Source organism: Sesamum indicum, linkage group LG8, assembly GCF_026168435.1.
Source record: "Sesamum indicum cultivar Baizhima isolate 11 linkage group LG8, ASM2616843v1, whole genome shotgun sequence".
Classification (NCBI taxonomy): Eukaryota; Viridiplantae; Streptophyta; class Magnoliopsida; order Lamiales; family Pedaliaceae; genus Sesamum; species Sesamum indicum.
Window position 1 is genome coordinate 30,961,350 of NC_142664.1, and position 18,325 is coordinate 30,979,674.

At 35.6% G+C, this 18,325-nt stretch overlaps 2 protein-coding genes and 1 non-coding gene across 4 annotated transcripts; 1 reads left to right on the plus strand and 2 right to left on the minus strand.

Annotated features, from left to right (window-relative positions):
- Positions 1-196: 196 nt before the first annotated feature.
- Positions 197-11,418, minus strand: LOC105169687 (kinesin-like protein KIN-7D, mitochondrial). 2 transcript variants are annotated; one of them, XM_011090166.3, is made up of 25 exons: positions 10,617-11,418; positions 10,377-10,474; positions 10,061-10,150; positions 9,530-9,582; positions 8,877-8,942; positions 8,680-8,733; positions 8,350-8,409; positions 7,844-7,922; positions 7,554-7,621; positions 7,168-7,224; positions 6,955-7,059; positions 6,587-6,691; positions 6,206-6,313; positions 5,987-6,118; positions 5,634-5,816; positions 5,020-5,244; positions 4,421-4,561; positions 3,618-3,737; positions 3,474-3,524; positions 3,250-3,297; positions 2,932-3,078; positions 1,443-2,183; positions 1,034-1,163; positions 846-957; positions 197-631 (listed from the first exon to the last, which is right to left on the minus strand). In XM_011090166.3, the coding sequence occupies exons 1-24, from the start codon at positions 10,949-10,951 to the stop codon at positions 875-877; spliced, it is 3,279 nt and encodes a 1,092-aa protein (XP_011088468.1). In that variant the 5' UTR covers positions 10,952-11,418; the 3' UTR covers positions 197-631; positions 846-874. The 2 variants fall into 2 exon arrangements, with proteins under 2 accessions (XP_011088468.1, XP_011088471.1); XM_011090169.3 differs by lacking the exon at positions 5,020-5,244.
- Positions 11,419-14,492: 3,074 nt separating this feature from the next.
- On the plus strand, positions 14,493-17,855 carry XK-1 (xylulose kinase-1). The gene is made up of 9 exons (XM_011090170.3): positions 14,493-14,625; positions 15,069-15,307; positions 15,466-15,605; positions 15,702-15,954; positions 16,058-16,190; positions 16,542-16,630; positions 16,908-17,185; positions 17,333-17,402; positions 17,516-17,855. Exons 1-9 carry the CDS (start codon positions 14,556-14,558, stop codon positions 17,711-17,713), a joined length of 1,470 nt encoding a protein of 489 aa, XP_011088472.2. The 5' UTR covers positions 14,493-14,555; the 3' UTR covers positions 17,714-17,855.
- Positions 17,856-18,233: 378 nt separating this feature from the next.
- On the minus strand, positions 18,234-18,305 carry TRNAP-CGG (transfer RNA proline (anticodon CGG)). Its single transcript has one exon. It is a non-coding gene; the product is annotated as a tRNA-Pro (tRNA).
- Between the last annotated feature and the right edge of the window lie 20 nt (positions 18,306-18,325).

Consider the following 18,325-nt stretch of genomic DNA (forward strand, 5'->3'; position numbering starts at 1 on the left):
ATCCATGACAAAAAGGGTGGCTTGAGTTTGCCACCGACATTGCAATCCATGCCATTACAATCTAGTTCAATGGCCTATTACAATACATAGACAGGCACTACAAGTGCTCATAAAAAGTAGTCGTCTCTCTCTATCAGGACTGCATTGAGATCCAGTTCAAATTAACAGCAATTATAATACACTTGAGACTAGACAATGAACATCCGTAAAAAAGATTGATGATTATTGACATCCATTCATCCTTTCCTTGCATTGAGCTTTGGGATAGGCAAAATATATGCAAGGGGAGATTGATGATTTATACAACATGGAGGATTATAAAACAAGAATTATTCGGCTTTGTTATTCTGTACATAATAATTTCCATTAAATCACTGAGCAACATTTGAATAGCAGTAGTGCTAACACCCCCCACAAACTTTGTATCCATGGGTGCTTACTCCTCCCAATCTCTCCCTCCAACTTCCCCACCTTAAGGGAACTTGTGTTGTAAGTCCCATGGTGAGGAAGCAACAAACAAAACACAGTATTACATGTTGCAATAAATTACATACAGGTGAACTAATGAAAGAATGGCACCTGCCATTTGAGGAAAATAACAAGCAGGTAAACACAAGGATATGACAAATCCCTGCAAGACAAAGAAACAGGAGATATACTAGCATCAGTATATCTACTATACTAAAAATTTAAGCATACACATACTGAAGCAATTTTCAGTAATACTAACTATAAACCTACTTAGATTTCTTGAACAAGCAGAAAGTAAAATAACTCCTACATACATTAACATGATCCACCACCCGTGGTTATCAAAAAGGGTTGCAAAAAGAAAATGTCTTCACCTTATCTCAAGAGGGTGTGAGTTGCAATATCAAGTAAAGGCAAAAATTCTATCTGTAATCTTTGTTCGGCAAATTGGACATTCAGAGCACGCAAGGGAGCATGATTTACATACTGCAATAATATAACACAATGTCAGTGCGGCTCAACGAGAATAAATAGAAACATTTCAATCAGGAACACAACTTACAGCAAAAATGACGACACGGAAGAAGCATTGCAGCTGTAGGTAATTCGAAGCATACTTTACACACATGAGAATTTGCATCTCCATTCCCAGTATACCTAAGTTCTTTCTCCTTCATCTCCTGCATTCTAGCCTGAAGGAATTCATAGAAAACAATATCACATACTTGTTCTTGTCCATAAGAATTGAAACCTAGCAAAAACCGTGTTGAGCTTATTAATTTTTATGCAGTCATTCAATAGCAGTAAAAGATTACAATAACTATCAAGAAGGCACCAAAAAACCTCAAGTTCACTAGTAAAAAATTAGAATCTCCATAAATAAAAATGAAAACAGACACATAAATGATGAGCAGGTTCATGCATGAAAAACAGAAATGCATGTTTAAAGGAGTGAAGGAGCAGTAATTTACTTTCAGGCGGACAACAAGAGGTTCTTCTTTGGGAACAGCAGAAGCTGGAGTTGAGTTATCTTGATCCGGCCGGTCTTGGAGGATTGAATCCTTGCAGTCAACATCATCAACTTTTAGATCACTCATCTGGTCCATATCTTCATTCTGCCTGCCACTAACCTTAGCTTCTTGCACAACGCTTCCCTCTTTCTTTAGACGGGCCACCAGCACCCACATGTTTGCCAGATCATTTTCTAGAGCTGCCTCTCTCTTCTTTGCCTCTTCAAACTTTTTCCTGTACTCATCCTCTAAAATTTCCTTCTCAGCCAAGGCTGCCTCAAGAGCTGCCTCCCGTTGCTTCCTTGCTTGCAACTCCATTTTTAGATCATCAGGGTCCAGATCCCATGAATCAAAGTCATCATTAACCATTACAGAGGGGTCATTGCCTCTGCCAGAAATCCGACCTCTACGGTTAGTGATCTGAAAATCATTGTGCTTACGGTTACCACCATTGCTGGTACGAGTACTGGAACTTCTAGAGCTTAACTCACGAGCAGCCTGTACTTCTTTTTCTAATTTAGCATTCTGTAATGACAGCTTGGTAACTTCGCCAGCTAAATTCTTCAACTCAACTGCAGCAGCAGATGCTAGTTCCTTGGCATAAGATGCTTCCTCAGATAGTTTCTGATTCTGTACACGTAATCCACTGTTCTCCTCTAGAATCTGAACATGTTCTAGCTTTAGTTTCTCATTCTCAATTTCCTGTCAGGCCAGTAACAGCTACCATCAAAGTAAAATACCAGAAACAAAAAGCTTTTAACTCTTTTCATGGCAACAAAATATTGCACATCAACAATAATGATTTGAAAGGAAGAAATCAAAACCACACAAGACAAGTAGTGAGAATAATCTCTGAAATTGCGTCAAACTTAAAAAGGAAATTGAAAATCTTCACAACATACAGTAACACCTATAAGACACCCTGTGGAAATCCATCATCCACTAAAATATGCCCAACATCCAGCAATTAAGTTACTAGAGGTTGGAGATAATAACACTCAAAAATTGTACCAAACAATACTTAAGTGGATTTGAGGAAGATTAAAAATTATACAGTCACAGAGATATATGCATTGTCCAAGTCAAAGGGAAAATTACTCTAATTGGCTCTTGGCGAAAAACCTTAAAGTCGTGGACAAAAGATTTAAAATTTGAATCTGCTCCACTGCTCTAACCACTTACATCTCAGATGTTATAAATACGGAAACATTTCATCTCCAGCTTTACGGAGATTGCTATATTAGCAGCTAGATGACATACATCTTTAAACTAAAATGTAGTAAATAGCCCTAAACTTGAGCAAGACATCATATCCTCATTAATTAATAAAAGCTTAGGTCACTGTAGCTTTGTGTAATGACTTTACCACGTTTGGTGTCAATTCGACACAATTTTGCTGTTGAATCAGAATTATATCATTTGTACGACAAGACACATATTGACAATTTACCTGTGACTGAATTTTCTTCCTTAACTCGTCTGTACATTCATCAGGCACCAAATTTTCAGAAAGGGGCGGTTTATTGTCACCAGAATTTGAGGCAAGTTTATGTTCCAGGAGGATAATTTTCTCTGCCAATTCCTTGTTCTCTGTGCACTGATTGTAAAACAAGAACCACATTACAAAGACATGTAAACAACAAAAAGCTGGAAATAGGAAAATACATGAAGGCACATCCCATAATTTGGATTATTTTCTTTTTGCCTTTTTGGCAAAATGAAGCAGGTAAAATCACAAGCAATAATTTTATAAAAAGTACATGGATACCTTGTTTTGCAGCTGTTCCTGAAGCACACGGTTGTCTGCTGATTTGATCTGTATTGCAAGGTTAAAGAAGGCTTATGAAAAACTCACATCATCAATTATTAAATTAAGTAAATAGTGCAACATATATTTTAAAGGAAACAATAATGATAGCAAATGCCAGATGGTAACACTTATGAATCACAAAACAACAAGAAGAAGAGGTTGAAAGAAGAAAGAAAAGAAACCTCAAGCTCAAAGCCCTTCTCACTACATTGTGCCTTCAGCTTCATGATTGTCTGTCACCAGCAGAAAATGAAAAAGAAGAGGAATTTGTCAAGGTAGTATCTATTAAGGAGAGTTGGAAAGTAATCTGCTTTCAATGGACAAACCTGCTGCATTTCAACAATAGATGCATTAGCAACTGAAGCTTCACCACTTTCAACTATACGCTGTTCCAATACTCTCATCTGCTTTCGCTTTTCTTGGATTTCACGTTCCAAGTTCTCAATCTAAGTTGCAAATTTCAAATTCATGTGAACAAACATCCCAGCAAATACGTAGCAGATAAACAAAAATGGGCTCACAAATTTCTTATACAACTAGCCTTACATTTTTTTGGCAGCAATACAACTCAAGTTTGTAATAATCTAGCATAACGTTAAAGCTCATATTGACTGATCATCTTTTTCCTGGGTTTCATAGTTCACTATCTGATAATAAGTTAAGAGCGAGTCTATGTTACACTTTAATCTTTTAGGTAAGAAGAAAACCAATCTGCATCAGAATTAGAGGAAGTTCTTTGATTTGTTCAATAATGATAAATAAAAAAATACAACCAGTGGCCAAAATAAATAATTTGAAAATTTGGATGTGAAGAGCACAAGGCGCATCATTCCAAAATAGCATACACTGCATAAAGTTAATTACAAGCACAAAGGGTAGAAAAAAATCAGCAGAAATATTATCAGGATAAACCATCTTTCTTGGATATACTAACAATATGAGAGTAAAGAATGCAGGCAGAAGAAAACTCCAAAAATTATTCCTGAGATCACAGTGGCATTCAGCAAGAGACTTGAGCACCAGAAAAGCTTAAATAGTTGAGCCAGAGGATGGATTGCTCAAGAAAGAAAAATGAAAAGCAGAACAGCAGTAAGAATACCATTGAGCCTCTAGGAGAGAAATTGCTGACCTGGGTCTTTGAGCTTTCAGGATCATTCATGGACTGCTCTACCAAACGCTTTAAGGTACTGGTGCCAAACGCAATCTCTCCAGCAAGCATCTTGACTTGCTCAACAAGCAGGTCCATATGATCTGACATGGTTACCTCATCCTACAATGAATAGCAGAATAACAACATATTCAAACCAACACATTTTAAATGTTTGTCCTAAGATCTGAGGAAATACGTTTAAGCTGGAATCAGAGTATGAGAAATGTTCAAAACTAAAAGAACAATGACCAAAAACCAATTTTCCATATAAAATAATTATCAAGTCAAGCATGATTAAGCATAATAAGACAAACAATGAAATGATTCCTCTGGACAAGAAGTTTAAGTCAACAGCTATACAAAGGGATTACATATACAAAATCAAGAAACACATAGACCCAAACAAGCTACATCATCAAAAGATTTTGGTAATATTTTAGGTTTAGCAGTTCCTGTGATAATTCTGTGGTCCAAGTTATTTCTTTTATGCACTTTTACACATTCTTCCACAGATGATAATAGTAATACTACAAAATAAAAACAGGTGATCTTTTAAAAGAAAAGGATGTGGAACATACTATAGGCAGTTTTGATGCACAGGAAGAACCACTAATAAGTTCACCCACTTGAGTTGTTTCAGTTATAGTACTGCCAGCTTGTGAAATATCATCATTCCACTTGCTGGATGATCTTCTATGTTTAAAATGATAAGCATCTGATGGAATAGTTAAAGCAGAAGATGAAGAATCTTTTTGATTCTCGCCATCAAGTTTTAGAGAACCATCACGCAGAACATCCAACTTCTGTTAGACAAGACAACAGGAAAATGGTAAATGAACAATATACAAATTGGTTCTCTTCCAGATGTATATAGGAGGTAAAAGAGGTCATGTACTTGGCGTATCTTTAAGCACAGAACCTAACAGTAAAAGTTCTAGTGACAAATCTAGGAAGATATAGAGATAATTAAGAAATTCTTATACCGGTGTCACGTAGTTTAATCATTCTACAAAAAAATCATTATTAGTAAAGAACATGAAAGATTTACATTGGGGGGCAAAATTGATCTGGCCATGCAGTCAAGAATTATTAAATTCTAGTTCAATGCACAAATTATGATAGAGACAAAAAATAGCAAGTAAAATTCCTTAAAATACATAGTAAAACAAGTGAACCAGAGCAGGCTACTTACATCATCTTCAGAAGCAGAATGACTCCTTTGATGAGAGGGCATATCACCCAAGTATCCTGGTATTGTGTTTTTTGAAGAAACAAGTATTAATTTCGTTAGCCTTTGAATTCTGCTCATAAGAGCTGCTTTAGCTTCTTCTTCCTCCTCCAACCTTGACTGCATTTTGACTTGTCCTTCTTCCAACTATATAACAGACAGAGGCAAGCAAACAAACAGCTAAGGTTTTTACATAATTGTTCAGTAAGTAGATGAAGACTCAAGCAAATATGCATGCAAAATTACATAGCCACATTCCAGGCCGCTCCCAAAGCTATCAACTTCCTGGATACTTTATAAATAACAGACGAGGATACCTGCTGCCTTAAGACCATAATTTCTTCGTGGTTTACACCAACAAGCATTCCCCTTTTAAATTGATCAAGTTCTTCTCTGAGACTTGATATTTCTCGTTGATACTTCTTGATCAACGATTTTTCATCAATTATCTGAAACATTCAAGAAAAATAATGCTATCTGGGTTCACCACTCCGAAATAGGATTTAAACTCAAAACTTACACAAAATCAAACTCACCGTATTACGTGAGGCATAGATTTCGACACGCTTTGCCCTGCTGGCAAACTTCAGTGTATTATGGGTTTCCTCCAAATTACTAGATGCTGGAGTGATCGTACATATAAGCTGCAGGAAATAGAAAAGAAGTCAGAGGCTTAAGACAATATCAATTTAGACGACATTTTCAACATGTACAGATAATACAATTTCAGACTAGCCAATGGTCAAGATACCCAATGTACACAAGGAAACAACAAAGTAGAGGTCGTAAAAGTGAACATCAACCAACATAACATTTGAGATATAAAATAGGGAGAAAGCAATAAGCAGCTGAATTAACAAATAAAAGTAAAATTTGGAAATAAATAAATTTTAAGCTTCAAATTTTCATGGGCTTACTGAAACATGTCCATGTCCACTCAGTGAAGATTGTAGAAGACGGGTAAGCTTTGAATCCCGATAAGGAACATGTGATGCCTTTCCCTCACTAAGTTTTCCGATCACCTTCACATAACAGAAATATTCAAGGTCATGAAAAAGGATGGGAAGGAGAAATGATAAAATGAAGAATAATCAGATTGCAGAAACTTTTTGCAGAGATTGATTAATAATAGGAGTGTATTCTTTTGAGTCCGCCTGTGCCTCATTATGTTTACATGTTACAGCAATAGGACATAATGTAACACTTTGGCAAGAGCAGAAACATCATACAAGGAGAAAAATAGAGGAAATAATGAAATCAGCTGAGAAAGAAGTTATATACTCACAGTTCCAAGTGTTAGAAGACTTTTATTGATATAGGATCCTTCCTTTCTCCTTAACCCAGTTGTTTCAGTTTTTGAGCTTTCAGATCCAGCCAAATCGATTAAGTTCTAAATAAAAAGAGGTCAAACCGAACATAAAAATTTGTAATACATTGGAATGTAAATACATTGGATATTTATCTCCCTTTTCCAAAATTACGGATAAAATAAGCATACCAACTGTGAGAATATAACACCATCATATTCGTCTCCATGTGCACTACTTTCAATCATCTGTGAATGGACAGAACCGATGACAATAGAGGAAGATCAAAAATTAGAACTGCAGAAGACACAAGGACAACAGAAAAGGAGTGGAAGAATAAATGCACTAAGGAACATATTGGAGAAAGCACATAAATAAAGCAATGCATTTGGAGAAAGAACATATGCTATTTTCCAGTAGAAAGAAAGGGACACAGCCATCATATAATCAGAAAGCATATATATGAACAAGAAAAACTGCTTGCATGACAAATACTCTGGAAAAGCAACATGACTATAAATGACACTATAAATGACACAATTACAAATGGCATGAAGGACCAGCAGAATAAACATACCAAAGTGAATATTGTATGACTACGGCTGCTGAAGAGGTTAAAATTATTTGATCCGACATGACGATGCTCTGTCATTGTGTTAGAACAATTGTCATAAAATTGATTAACTCTTTCAACCAATCAATAAAGTAGCCCATTAATCTAAAAGGAAAAAGAAGAAAACATTACTGTTTATTTTTTTACTGCTAAATTAGAAAATGAACTCAACACAAACTCTGATAATTATCTGAAGCAATCAACGTACAACGTACCATCATGTAAAGCAAAAGTGAAGAACCAAAGATAGTTACCTTCTCCTGCAGCAATAAATGAAAGAGCATGTCCAGGGGACAAGACAACTTCTTCCTTTATACCCTCAACATAAGTTCCCTACCCACATTCAAGAAAGATGAATAAGACGAGTAATAGCTTCAGCTACCAGATGAGCAATGAAATGTTATCAATTTGCATTCTGAACAGCTTCAGCTAGGAGGCGAATATAAATCAAGTAAATCAGTATTATATTTCTCAAACATACTGATTCAGCTATTTGAATTCTAGTTTGAGTTCTATGTGATTCAGCCAGATAACAATGTGATTGAGAAATAACTATGAGATAATGTAAATGATTTCTATGTGATTCAGCCAGATAACTAGTTTGAATTCTATGTGATTCAGCCAGATAACTATGGACAAGTTTTAGCAAATACTGTGCACCATTACCATATGCGGCCTGAGAAATGTTGGTAGCGCAAAAGTGAATCTAAAAGCCCCAAAATGTTCAGAACATAGAAGGAAAAGATAATAAGAGGAAAACCTGTGCATCCTCTCTAACACGCAAATTCTGTCCAGTTGGATCCAGCAAGTCGTTAATCACCTGGTAGCAGATATATAGAAAAACATAAATCAAATGGGTTCAAAGCATATAATAATATATTTAACACTGCTAAGTTGGGGGCTCTGCCCAAGCTTGGTTGAGTTTAGGTTCTGGACTCTACACTAAGAATCCGAAGGGCACATGCATAATGCAGGAAAGGGATTTTTCCTTGGGCCCCAAACGAATGAAATTAAATCCAAAATATCATAAATCTAATATCCTCCCCTCAAATGGCACATTTTCCAAATTTAATGATAATTTGGCACCAACCTCATTGTATATCTCAAGATATGACACTCGAAGTAAGAATTCACGACCTGGAGTCTGAAGGAAAATTAGCATTCGTCATTCTTACATCAGCAAAAGAATTCCTTTTTATACAAAATAGATAAACAAATTAACTGAAGGGTAAGATGCAATGACCAAATCAAAAGTCAAAACATATTAAAAGAGTTGAGCAAACTTACATCTTGGATGATGCTGAAGACATCTTTAATAGCCAATGGTATGATGCCAGGAGCGTTTTGATCTCCCTGGTAAGAGAAGTGTTGAGGAACAATTAGAGTTATCAATGCATTAAGTCATTATAATCATTGTACATGATATCCCTGAAAACTCACTTGGGATCCAAAGACAAGTAAACAAAACCAACTGGTAATAATGTGCATGTATCACTAGCATCTCATGCTTCAGGGCTAAATAAATTGTTAAGGAAGTCTGCACATTATTTTTAGGTATTATGAGTTTTTAACCAAATAACCAAACTATAGGCATCTTGAGTCAACTCTAATCACATATGTAATACAACTTTCCAAAGCTCCTTACCAATTTACACAAACACAAAACATATTACATTCAGCTGAAATAACTTGATGCCAGATTTCTGTGTATAAATGGCCACTAACTCTTTTCATGGTGTTAATTCTTCCAAAATATTGAATAAATCAATCAGGACTAGCACAATAATATGTAATTATTTTTGTAGGACCTCAATGTATTCCTTGTGTTTCAGTTTTACCCCCAACTCCAAATTTGCTATGCAACTTCATGAATGGTTTCTAACATTCTTCAGCCATGAGTTTCAAAAGGATATCAAATAAGATGAACAATTTAAACTTACATGCATAGTGTGCGTCTTTCCACTACTAGTAACACCATAAGCAAATACAGTTCCTGCATATCAACTCAACAAATGTTAGTCAGCAGAAACTATTACTACAGTAGTGAATCCATTGTGATTGAATTTCAACAGAGATACAAAGAATGATAATTAATTGAAATTCAACAGAGATACAAAGAGCGATAATTTACAAACTTGAATCTGCTTTTAACGAACATGGAGTTTAGTTATCATCAAATAACCAGAACTCACTTGCAACACTTGCCATTGCTCAACATAACTTGAACAGTAACTGAAGCATCATGACTCGACATAGACTTGAACGGTAACTAAAGTAGTTAACTACAACTAAGAAACTTTTTAACTAATTTAATTATATCACTCAACAATCACCCTTAGAGTTCAGTTACCATCTTTTAAGCAGCAATAACATGCAACACTTGCCAATTACGGAATAGCGGCTTCAGCTGCAGCTGAAGAAGTTAATTTCACAAATAACAATGTTTAGAAGTAATAGTAAGTTGATCATACCATTTATACCGTCCATTGCAGCCTTAACTACAGGTCGAGCAGCTACTTCATACACTTCTTCGGTATTTGTATTAGGCCCAAACACTCTATCTGTCACATGAAAAATTGAAAATACTAATGGTACAAGTTCCTGATCAAGCAAATTAAACAGCTACGATGCCATGCAATCACATTATCTCAAATTTTCATAGCTGAGGTGTTATAATATTAATTGCAGCTCAGAATATAAAGTCCAGCTTCAAATTACATCATTAATCTAAAAATTCAGAGTAAAACCAGGAAAAAAAAAAAAAGGTAAAACAGCAGAAAAGTTTACCAAATGCATAGGCAGTCATGGGATTATACTCATTTCGCACAATTTTGTCACCATCTGCATACCAGGCGATTTCATCTCCTCTCTGATATTCCCTTTCACTGTCACCACAACAGAACAATGCAAACAAACGCAAAAAATCACTACTCTCACTTCCTCCACAAATTCCTAACCCTAGCTTCAATTACTCCTCCAGTTCAAAAGATTAATGTAAAACTCAGATCTATCATAAAGTCAATTCACCTCAAAGGCCGAAATCTAATTGTCACGGAAATGCTGTCCCCCGATCTCGGAGCATCATCTACCGGTTCCCCAACCAGCTGGTCTTCCACCGACGGATAACTCACCGGCGTCCGGCTCAGAGGATAATCGCCTCTATTCCGGCTGGGAGTCGTGGATCTAGAGGCGTAACCGCCACCACCACCGCCGTGAAACGATGTCGTAGAAGAGGAGCACGAACGCGGCATTAACCGACCGTTCATCATCGACGATGAAGAAGACGTAGAAGAGTACGGACTCGAAGGTTTTCGATAATGAAACGGTGAGCTGCTTCTTCCTCTAGAAGATGAGGCCGCCATTTCTCACCCAAAAAAAAATCCGAACCTAAAACACTATGTATCTGTTGCTTTAGTTCAAGCAATGCGTACTTATATAAGAAGTAAAAGATAATACAAGGAAATAATAGAAGAGGAAGAATGTGTCAGAAATCACATGGTGCGAACCAGTAAAGTGAAGAACATCGTTTGATTTTTCTTTTTTTCAAAATTTGTTAACGCTTTTTCCAGGAGAATGCGAATGCTCTTTGCCGAACAAGCTTATTCACACACATACACGTGCGTGGTCTGAGTGTGGAAAAGAGGATGAACGATGAAGAGAGAAAGCTCCGTTTCTTCTTCTTTAAGACAAAGAAGAGTTGCAGAATAGAGAGAGAGTGTGATGGGAGAAGAGGAGGTGGACTAGCTAGAAGTGAGAACGACTTGAAGGGGGTTTTTTGTTTCTTTCTCTTTTCTTTTCTCAAGTTTTGAATTTAAATGCGTTGTATTAAAATAGTGGAGAAATTCCAGTTGGAACAATTTTTTTGAAAGAATTTATAATGACAGGGGGCATTTCGTTGTTCCAAGGCAGGGTACCACCCCAAGAAGAAGACTGTTTAATCCATTTGTCCATTTTCAGGGAAAAAACAGGAGTTGGAGAGATTTTATACCGAGTAAAACCCGCGCTGGACAGCGGAATTTTTATTTTTGAAAGATTGGGGAATAAAAATGAGCGGGAATAACAGTGGCAATCACTTGCATTGCACAAAGTAAAAATTATCGTATTTTATTTAATTCACTTTAAAATTGATGGATTCGATAGATTTGTGATGAATAGTTATACACACCAATACGAATCCCACGACTTCCGGCTGCTCAGCCATGTCCACAACCATCCATGAGGACTGGTAGAAAATCACCGTTTAAGTTACTACAAAAGCAAATCTTAATTTTGATAGAATTCAGTTAAAATCAAATTAATCTTGTGACATAAAGAAATTTTATTATATGCTTTTTGTATTTAGAAAGTTACCATTTTATATGTACTAAATTTGAATTTTTTTTTTTTTTGCCACAGCACTTTGAAATATTTAATTTTTATATATTTTATTTAATTTATAACTTATTAAATATATTTTCATTTAAGATATAAAATGATTCAACAAATTATATGATAATATTATGTGATTCAAAGCTTTCAATACAATACGTGCATTGCAGCCTCGTATGGTGCCCAATCGATCATTTATAACAACTATTCATAGAAAAATTTAAATTTAAATTAAAATAAACTCACATAAAAAAATAAAATCTAAAAAAATTATAAAATCACACAAACGTAAACATAACGAGGCCTATGATGCATTTAGTGTTTTGTTGTTTGTTTTAATTTTATTAATCTTACAATTTCATCACTCGAAGTATGTCTATAAAATATGAGACGTCGATGTTTATTTACAGCTCAAACTCCATATATATAACCGTTGCAAGACATATAATAATATTATGAACCCTTATATAAGAGGTTAGGAATCTTTGGATAGACACATTGTCTCAACCCTACAGTTGATGCAAAATTATAGTAATATGTCATATGATCGAATATCAATTACTCGATATATTGTTCACTTTAATTTCACAATATCATAATTTTATCCTTAAAGATATACGTAACTAGAAAAATGATGCATTGAGAATTATAAACTGTTTAAACTCATAGTCTCAATGTATGTTAGTGGAATGTGTGGTAGCATAAACACCTACAACCCTGTACTTAGGAGGATTGGAAGAAAACCAGGGGAGGTTGGGGCCTGGCGGTAGTCATTTTGTCCTTTAGAGAAGCAATAGGCAATAGGTATGCACAGAAATAAATAATAATAATAAGTAGATATAAGAGCAACATTGATAAAAGGTAAGATGTAATTATGAGCTGCATATTGAAATGTTGGAAGACAAGCTTTTCTCAACCAACCTTAACCTAAGCCGGATGAAATTAAATACACCCAACGAAGGGAAACGTGGATGTCAAAGGTGCATGCACCCACAATCACATACATCTTTAAAAGTTATATATATATATAATAATAATAATAATAAATAAATAAATAAATTCTCTTTATTTTGATTTATGGATTAAACAAACAGAACAAAATAAACAATTCTAACGCTCACTTCTTCGATAAAATTCGAATTAAATTTTAGGGGTAATTACACCCCCTTTCTTAATGTTTTGTATAATTATACGTAATTTTCTTATAGTTTAAAAAATTATATTTAGTACTTTTGAGATTTGTTTTCTTTTAACAAATAAGTCCCCCATTAGTCAAAATTAACTAAATTTGTTAGTATTAACAAAAAAACTGAATGAAACTTGATATTTATCATTGACTGACAAAATACCAACTTATTGCAAGTCAAATAATTTTTTTTTTCGAACTAAACAACCATCCTAACGATGAAGATACTCCTCACATGCATTAACACGTAAAAATGTGTTAAGGTAATTTGATAATAAAAAATATTTATTTGATCTACAATAAATTAGTAATAAGTCAATCATAGGTTAATATATATTTTTTTTGTTAATATAAGCAAATTCAATGCATTTTGACTAATGTAGAGACTTATTTATTAGATGGAAGCAAAATTCGGGGGTGTTAGATGTAATTTCTCAAACCACGGGAGTCTATGTATAATTACGCAAAACCTCAGGGAGAAAAATATAATTATCCCTAAATTTTATATTCCAAATCATGTTGCATGTTTTACTATATTCAACATATACACGTCAATGCGTTAAAAGATGACATTATATAATTTATTTTAAAAAATATTTTTATACCTTAAAATAAAGTATAATATGCATCGTGATTTGGAATAAAAAAATTCAATTCAAGTAAAATATTTATGCATTGACACTCATTCCTGATGTGGACAAACATCCTATATTGATTATAGACAAAGAAGCTTGACGTTTTTTCAAAATAAATATATTAAACTTTTGTAAATTAGAGCAAATAATATATCACATAATAGATTAACAATCGGGTCGTAAATCTCATCACTTTCCTTTGTATTTTTTTCAAATATTGCCTATTGTTTTCTCAGACTTGAAATCATGTGCTCATAAAATCCAATTGTGGATGAGTAGAAGCCAAGACATAGGCCAATGTATATTGATGTTCTCCATCAATCATCATTCACAATGACCATTGGGATCTTAGCGCACATGCAGCATTTTTATTTTATTTTTCAACTCATGGAGATGGAGTGGTCCTAAGAGACTCCATGATTGTTGGATAGGGCCACTGAAAATGCTCTGAGAGTTAGGACTGTCCATTGCAGTGGAGTAATCAAAAAGCTTTAAATTTAATTAGTGTTCAGAGATTTCCCACATTTGATTTTTAATATGTTTGAAATTTTGTTGGGCTGTACATAGCATTTATTCGGGCCTAGAGTACAGGCCCAGTTGGCGGAATCAAGATACTTACAGGCCCAAGTAGCGCGCTTTATTGGTAAAGCGCATAGAGTACAACTAGCGACTAGTTGTCTAACGAATAGAAGTCGCATCAGATGGATACTACAAATAAAGATAATAAATTATGGCGGTTTGATTTTCATTATCTGCTGTTGGAGCGTTACTGAAGAAATGGTGGCCTCACTTTACAGTCCCACATGCTCGTTGCTTCTCCGTCTGCCTATCTTCCAAAAACATACTAGTAATTATTTCTTGCTGTAAATTCAAATGCTTATATAATTCCAGTTGCTTTTCGATTGATTTGATTAAAGAAAAAGGATAGTTTATTTGACGATAACATTATTGCACTGTAGTTCAAACTGCATTTAAAGCGTGTTCTGATGCATATATAGATATAACACGGAGAAAACTGAATGGTTTCGTCAATGCTACTAGTAAAATTTGCATATTCCGAAGGCTTTCAGCAGAATGTGAAGTATTGGGATTGGATTCCCACTGAAACGTCTTGTAGTATTTTCACTCAGAAGTTGTTGTTTGATTCATAAAAAAAAAGGAAGAAGGGAAAAGGAAGTTGTTGATTGATATCTTGAGTTCTTGACGAAATGGTTTACTTGACTCATTCAAAAACAGAAAAATGGAGTTATGATGGAATTTGTTCGTTAATGATTCTTTTGTTTGTGATAGGTGATCAATATAATGCAAGGAAATTGGTTTCAAGATCTTCAATCTCTAATGCACTTGATAAATCAGAACGAAGACCCGCTAGTTTGAGAGCTGGTAAAGTCAATATGGATGTTGATCTTGAAGTAGAGCAACGACTGTATCTGGGACTGGACTTTGGTACATCCGGTGCACGTTATGCTTTGATTGACAAGGAAGGAAAGATAAGAGCCGAGGGGAAGAGAGAGTACCCTTTGTATATGGTATAAAATTCTGTCATTTAGATTCTTGTTTGACTTTCAGAATGGTCCTTGTTTTGGTTGGTTAAGTGATGGCATTTGTAGTGGCAGTCCTAATTGAAACTATTTGCAACACATTTTTGTAAGATGAACTTGCAAGCTTGTTTGTGTTTTCTAGAAAGAGTGAAGAAACAATAGATTGGGTCAAATCTTGGAGATCGACACTTTTCGGACTCTTGGAAGATATTCCAGTTAGTTTTCGTCCAGCTGTTGCTTCCATTTCAATTGATGGTACTTCTGCAACAACAATGATTGTTGATAGGTGCAACTTCTAATTTGAAATAGTGTTTTGCTCTGTTGTTTCTAGCTTATGAGCTTTTCCTTTCGGCCTAATATCTAGGTTTGCTTGTTCGTGCAGCAAAACAGGTGAATCGTTGTGTAAACCTCTCCTCTACAATCAGAGTTGTCCAGAGGCTCTGCCGATAGTGAAGGCAATTGCTCCTGCTAATCACACAGTTTGCTCTGGATCTTCTACACTCTGCAAACTTGTCTCTTGGTGGAGTTCTTCTGATGCACCTAACATTTCAGCTGTGTTATTGCATCAAGCCGACTGGTTGTTGTGGCTTCTACATGGCAAGCTTGGAGTGTCTGATTACAACAATGCTTTGAAGGTATACTATGTTTCAGCTGCTAAGTCAATTTGTTCTGTGTGTGTGCGTTTTTTCCCTTATTTGATCATAGATTATTCAGTTAATCTCATGATTTCCAAAACAGGTTGGTTATGATCCTGAAGTAGAGTCATACCCTCCATGGCTGCTTTCTCAGCCGTATTCTAGTCTTTTACCTCGTGTACAAGCTCCTGGGACCACAATTGGCTCAATAAAAGAAAGCATCAGAACACAATTTGGTATGGTTTATGCTATATATAGCTGTTAAGGTGAAAATGCAGGTTATTAGATATTTTACGAAGTTGATCAATGCATTTCCTTGTCGATAACATATCTTTATTCAGTGTAATCTCATTCCAGAGAAACTCTATTGAGGAAAGGGGAAAGTTCTCTATTGTATTTAGACTGTGTTTGCCTCATCATAGCTTCATTTTATCTTCTATGTTGCTAATGCTCGGTTTTTTACTGATTTATAATAGTATAAGTTTTGTTGTCTCTCCTGCCAATGCTCTCGTGTCATTGCCGAGTCCTTCTACTACTAGTGCAGAGAGCTTGAATTTTGATTCTCATAGCATTTATTTTGTTGGCAGGTTTCCCAGAGGATTGTGTTATTTGTACAGGAACCACTGATAGTATAGCAGCCTTTCTTGCAGCACGTGCCAATCAACCTGGAAAAGCGGTAAGAATCTTGTGACATCTTTCTTCTATTTAGCTGTAATACATACACAGTTGGGTTGCTGTATGACCATGTAGAACGAGTTGTTCTTCACTTCTTCTTGTAGCTTTCTTCAATTCATTGTTAGTCCTTCATTTCATAATGATTGGAATTTTACGCCATCTTCCTGATGTGCGGGCTATACTAACTGGCTTAGTCTGATAGAGTATTAATTATACCAGTTATCTACTTAATATTCCAACCTCCTTATAGCTGAACTTTTCCTGTAATCAACTGTCAGGTCACATCCTTGGGTTCAACACTAGCTATCAAACTACTGAGCACTAAGAGAGTAGAAGATGCACGTTTTGGGGTGTATAGCCATAGACTTGACGACAAATGGCTCGTTGGAGGAGCTTCAAACACAGGAGGAGCTGTTCTAAGACAAATTTTTACAGATGATCAGTTGGAGAAACTGAGCCAGCAGATAAATCCAGCAGAAACCTCTCCCCTTGACTATTATCCTCTGCAAGACGTTGGGGAAAGATTTCCTGTCGCGGACCCAAAAATGGAACCCAGGTAGTCCACATTTATGCAATTTGTTTTCATTGCAAAAGCACATTGACATAGATGCCTGCTTATTTGGGATTAATTATAGCATAGCATCATTCTTCCTCAAACTGGCATTCTTAGAAATTGCTCAGCGGTAGTTAATCTCCATTTCAGATTGCATCCTCGGCCAGAAAGTGATGTTGAATACTTACATGGTATTCTAGAGTCCATTGCTCGCATTGAGGTAAAAGAAAGTCACATGCCTCTGGTTTCCAATCACTATTTTTTCTGTTGTTGGCTTTGTTTTTTATCAAGGCAATGAACTCACACCAAGAACTGGTGTGTATGTCAATATAGGCAAACGGGTACAACTTGTTAAAGGAATTAGGAGCAACCCCAGTTGAAGAAGTGTTTACTGCCGGTGGCGGCTCAAAAAATGAGAAGTGGATTAAGATACGGGAGAGAGTGCTCGGTTTGCCTGTACACAAGGCGCTTCAGACTGAAGCTGCTTATGGAGCTGCATTATTAGCGATGAAGGGTGCTTTTGCACAATAATAACAAGATTGTTCAAATGGTAGACGCCGAGAGATAGACGGCCAGCGGCCAGCCACCACTTGTTGCCTAATGAATTTGTGTGTCTGTGTGTTTTTTAATAAATATATTTATTTTATTGTTGGATGATCTCCAATATGTAAAACACAGTTTCTGCCTACTTTTTAAGAAATTATTGACTTACTGCCCAGAAAATGAAATAAAAAAACCCATTGTTTATTAAAAATTGGGAGAAAACAATTTTGGCATATTATTGAGAGTTCATTGTGAAGCATTAAATTTAAAATTATAATAGTTGCATTTAAATCAAAATGAAATAAGGGCTGTTTCAAGTTTCAGCTTTCACGTGAGGAGATTCGGCCGTATTTGTCAAAGGACCCCACTATAAAGTTAAATGGAATTGATTTGTTAACTTAAGGAGGGTTGAATCAACTCCAAATCCCCCTCTTTATAGCTGGCTAAAAACCTTCGAAAGTTCAGCGGTGCGGCAGATGCAAAATAAAACTATGTGTAGAAAAATGAGGGGGTGTTGCGAGAATCGAACTCGCGACCTCTCGCACCCGAAGCGAGAATCATACCACTAGACCAAACACCCACGTTTGAAATTGCTTCTCC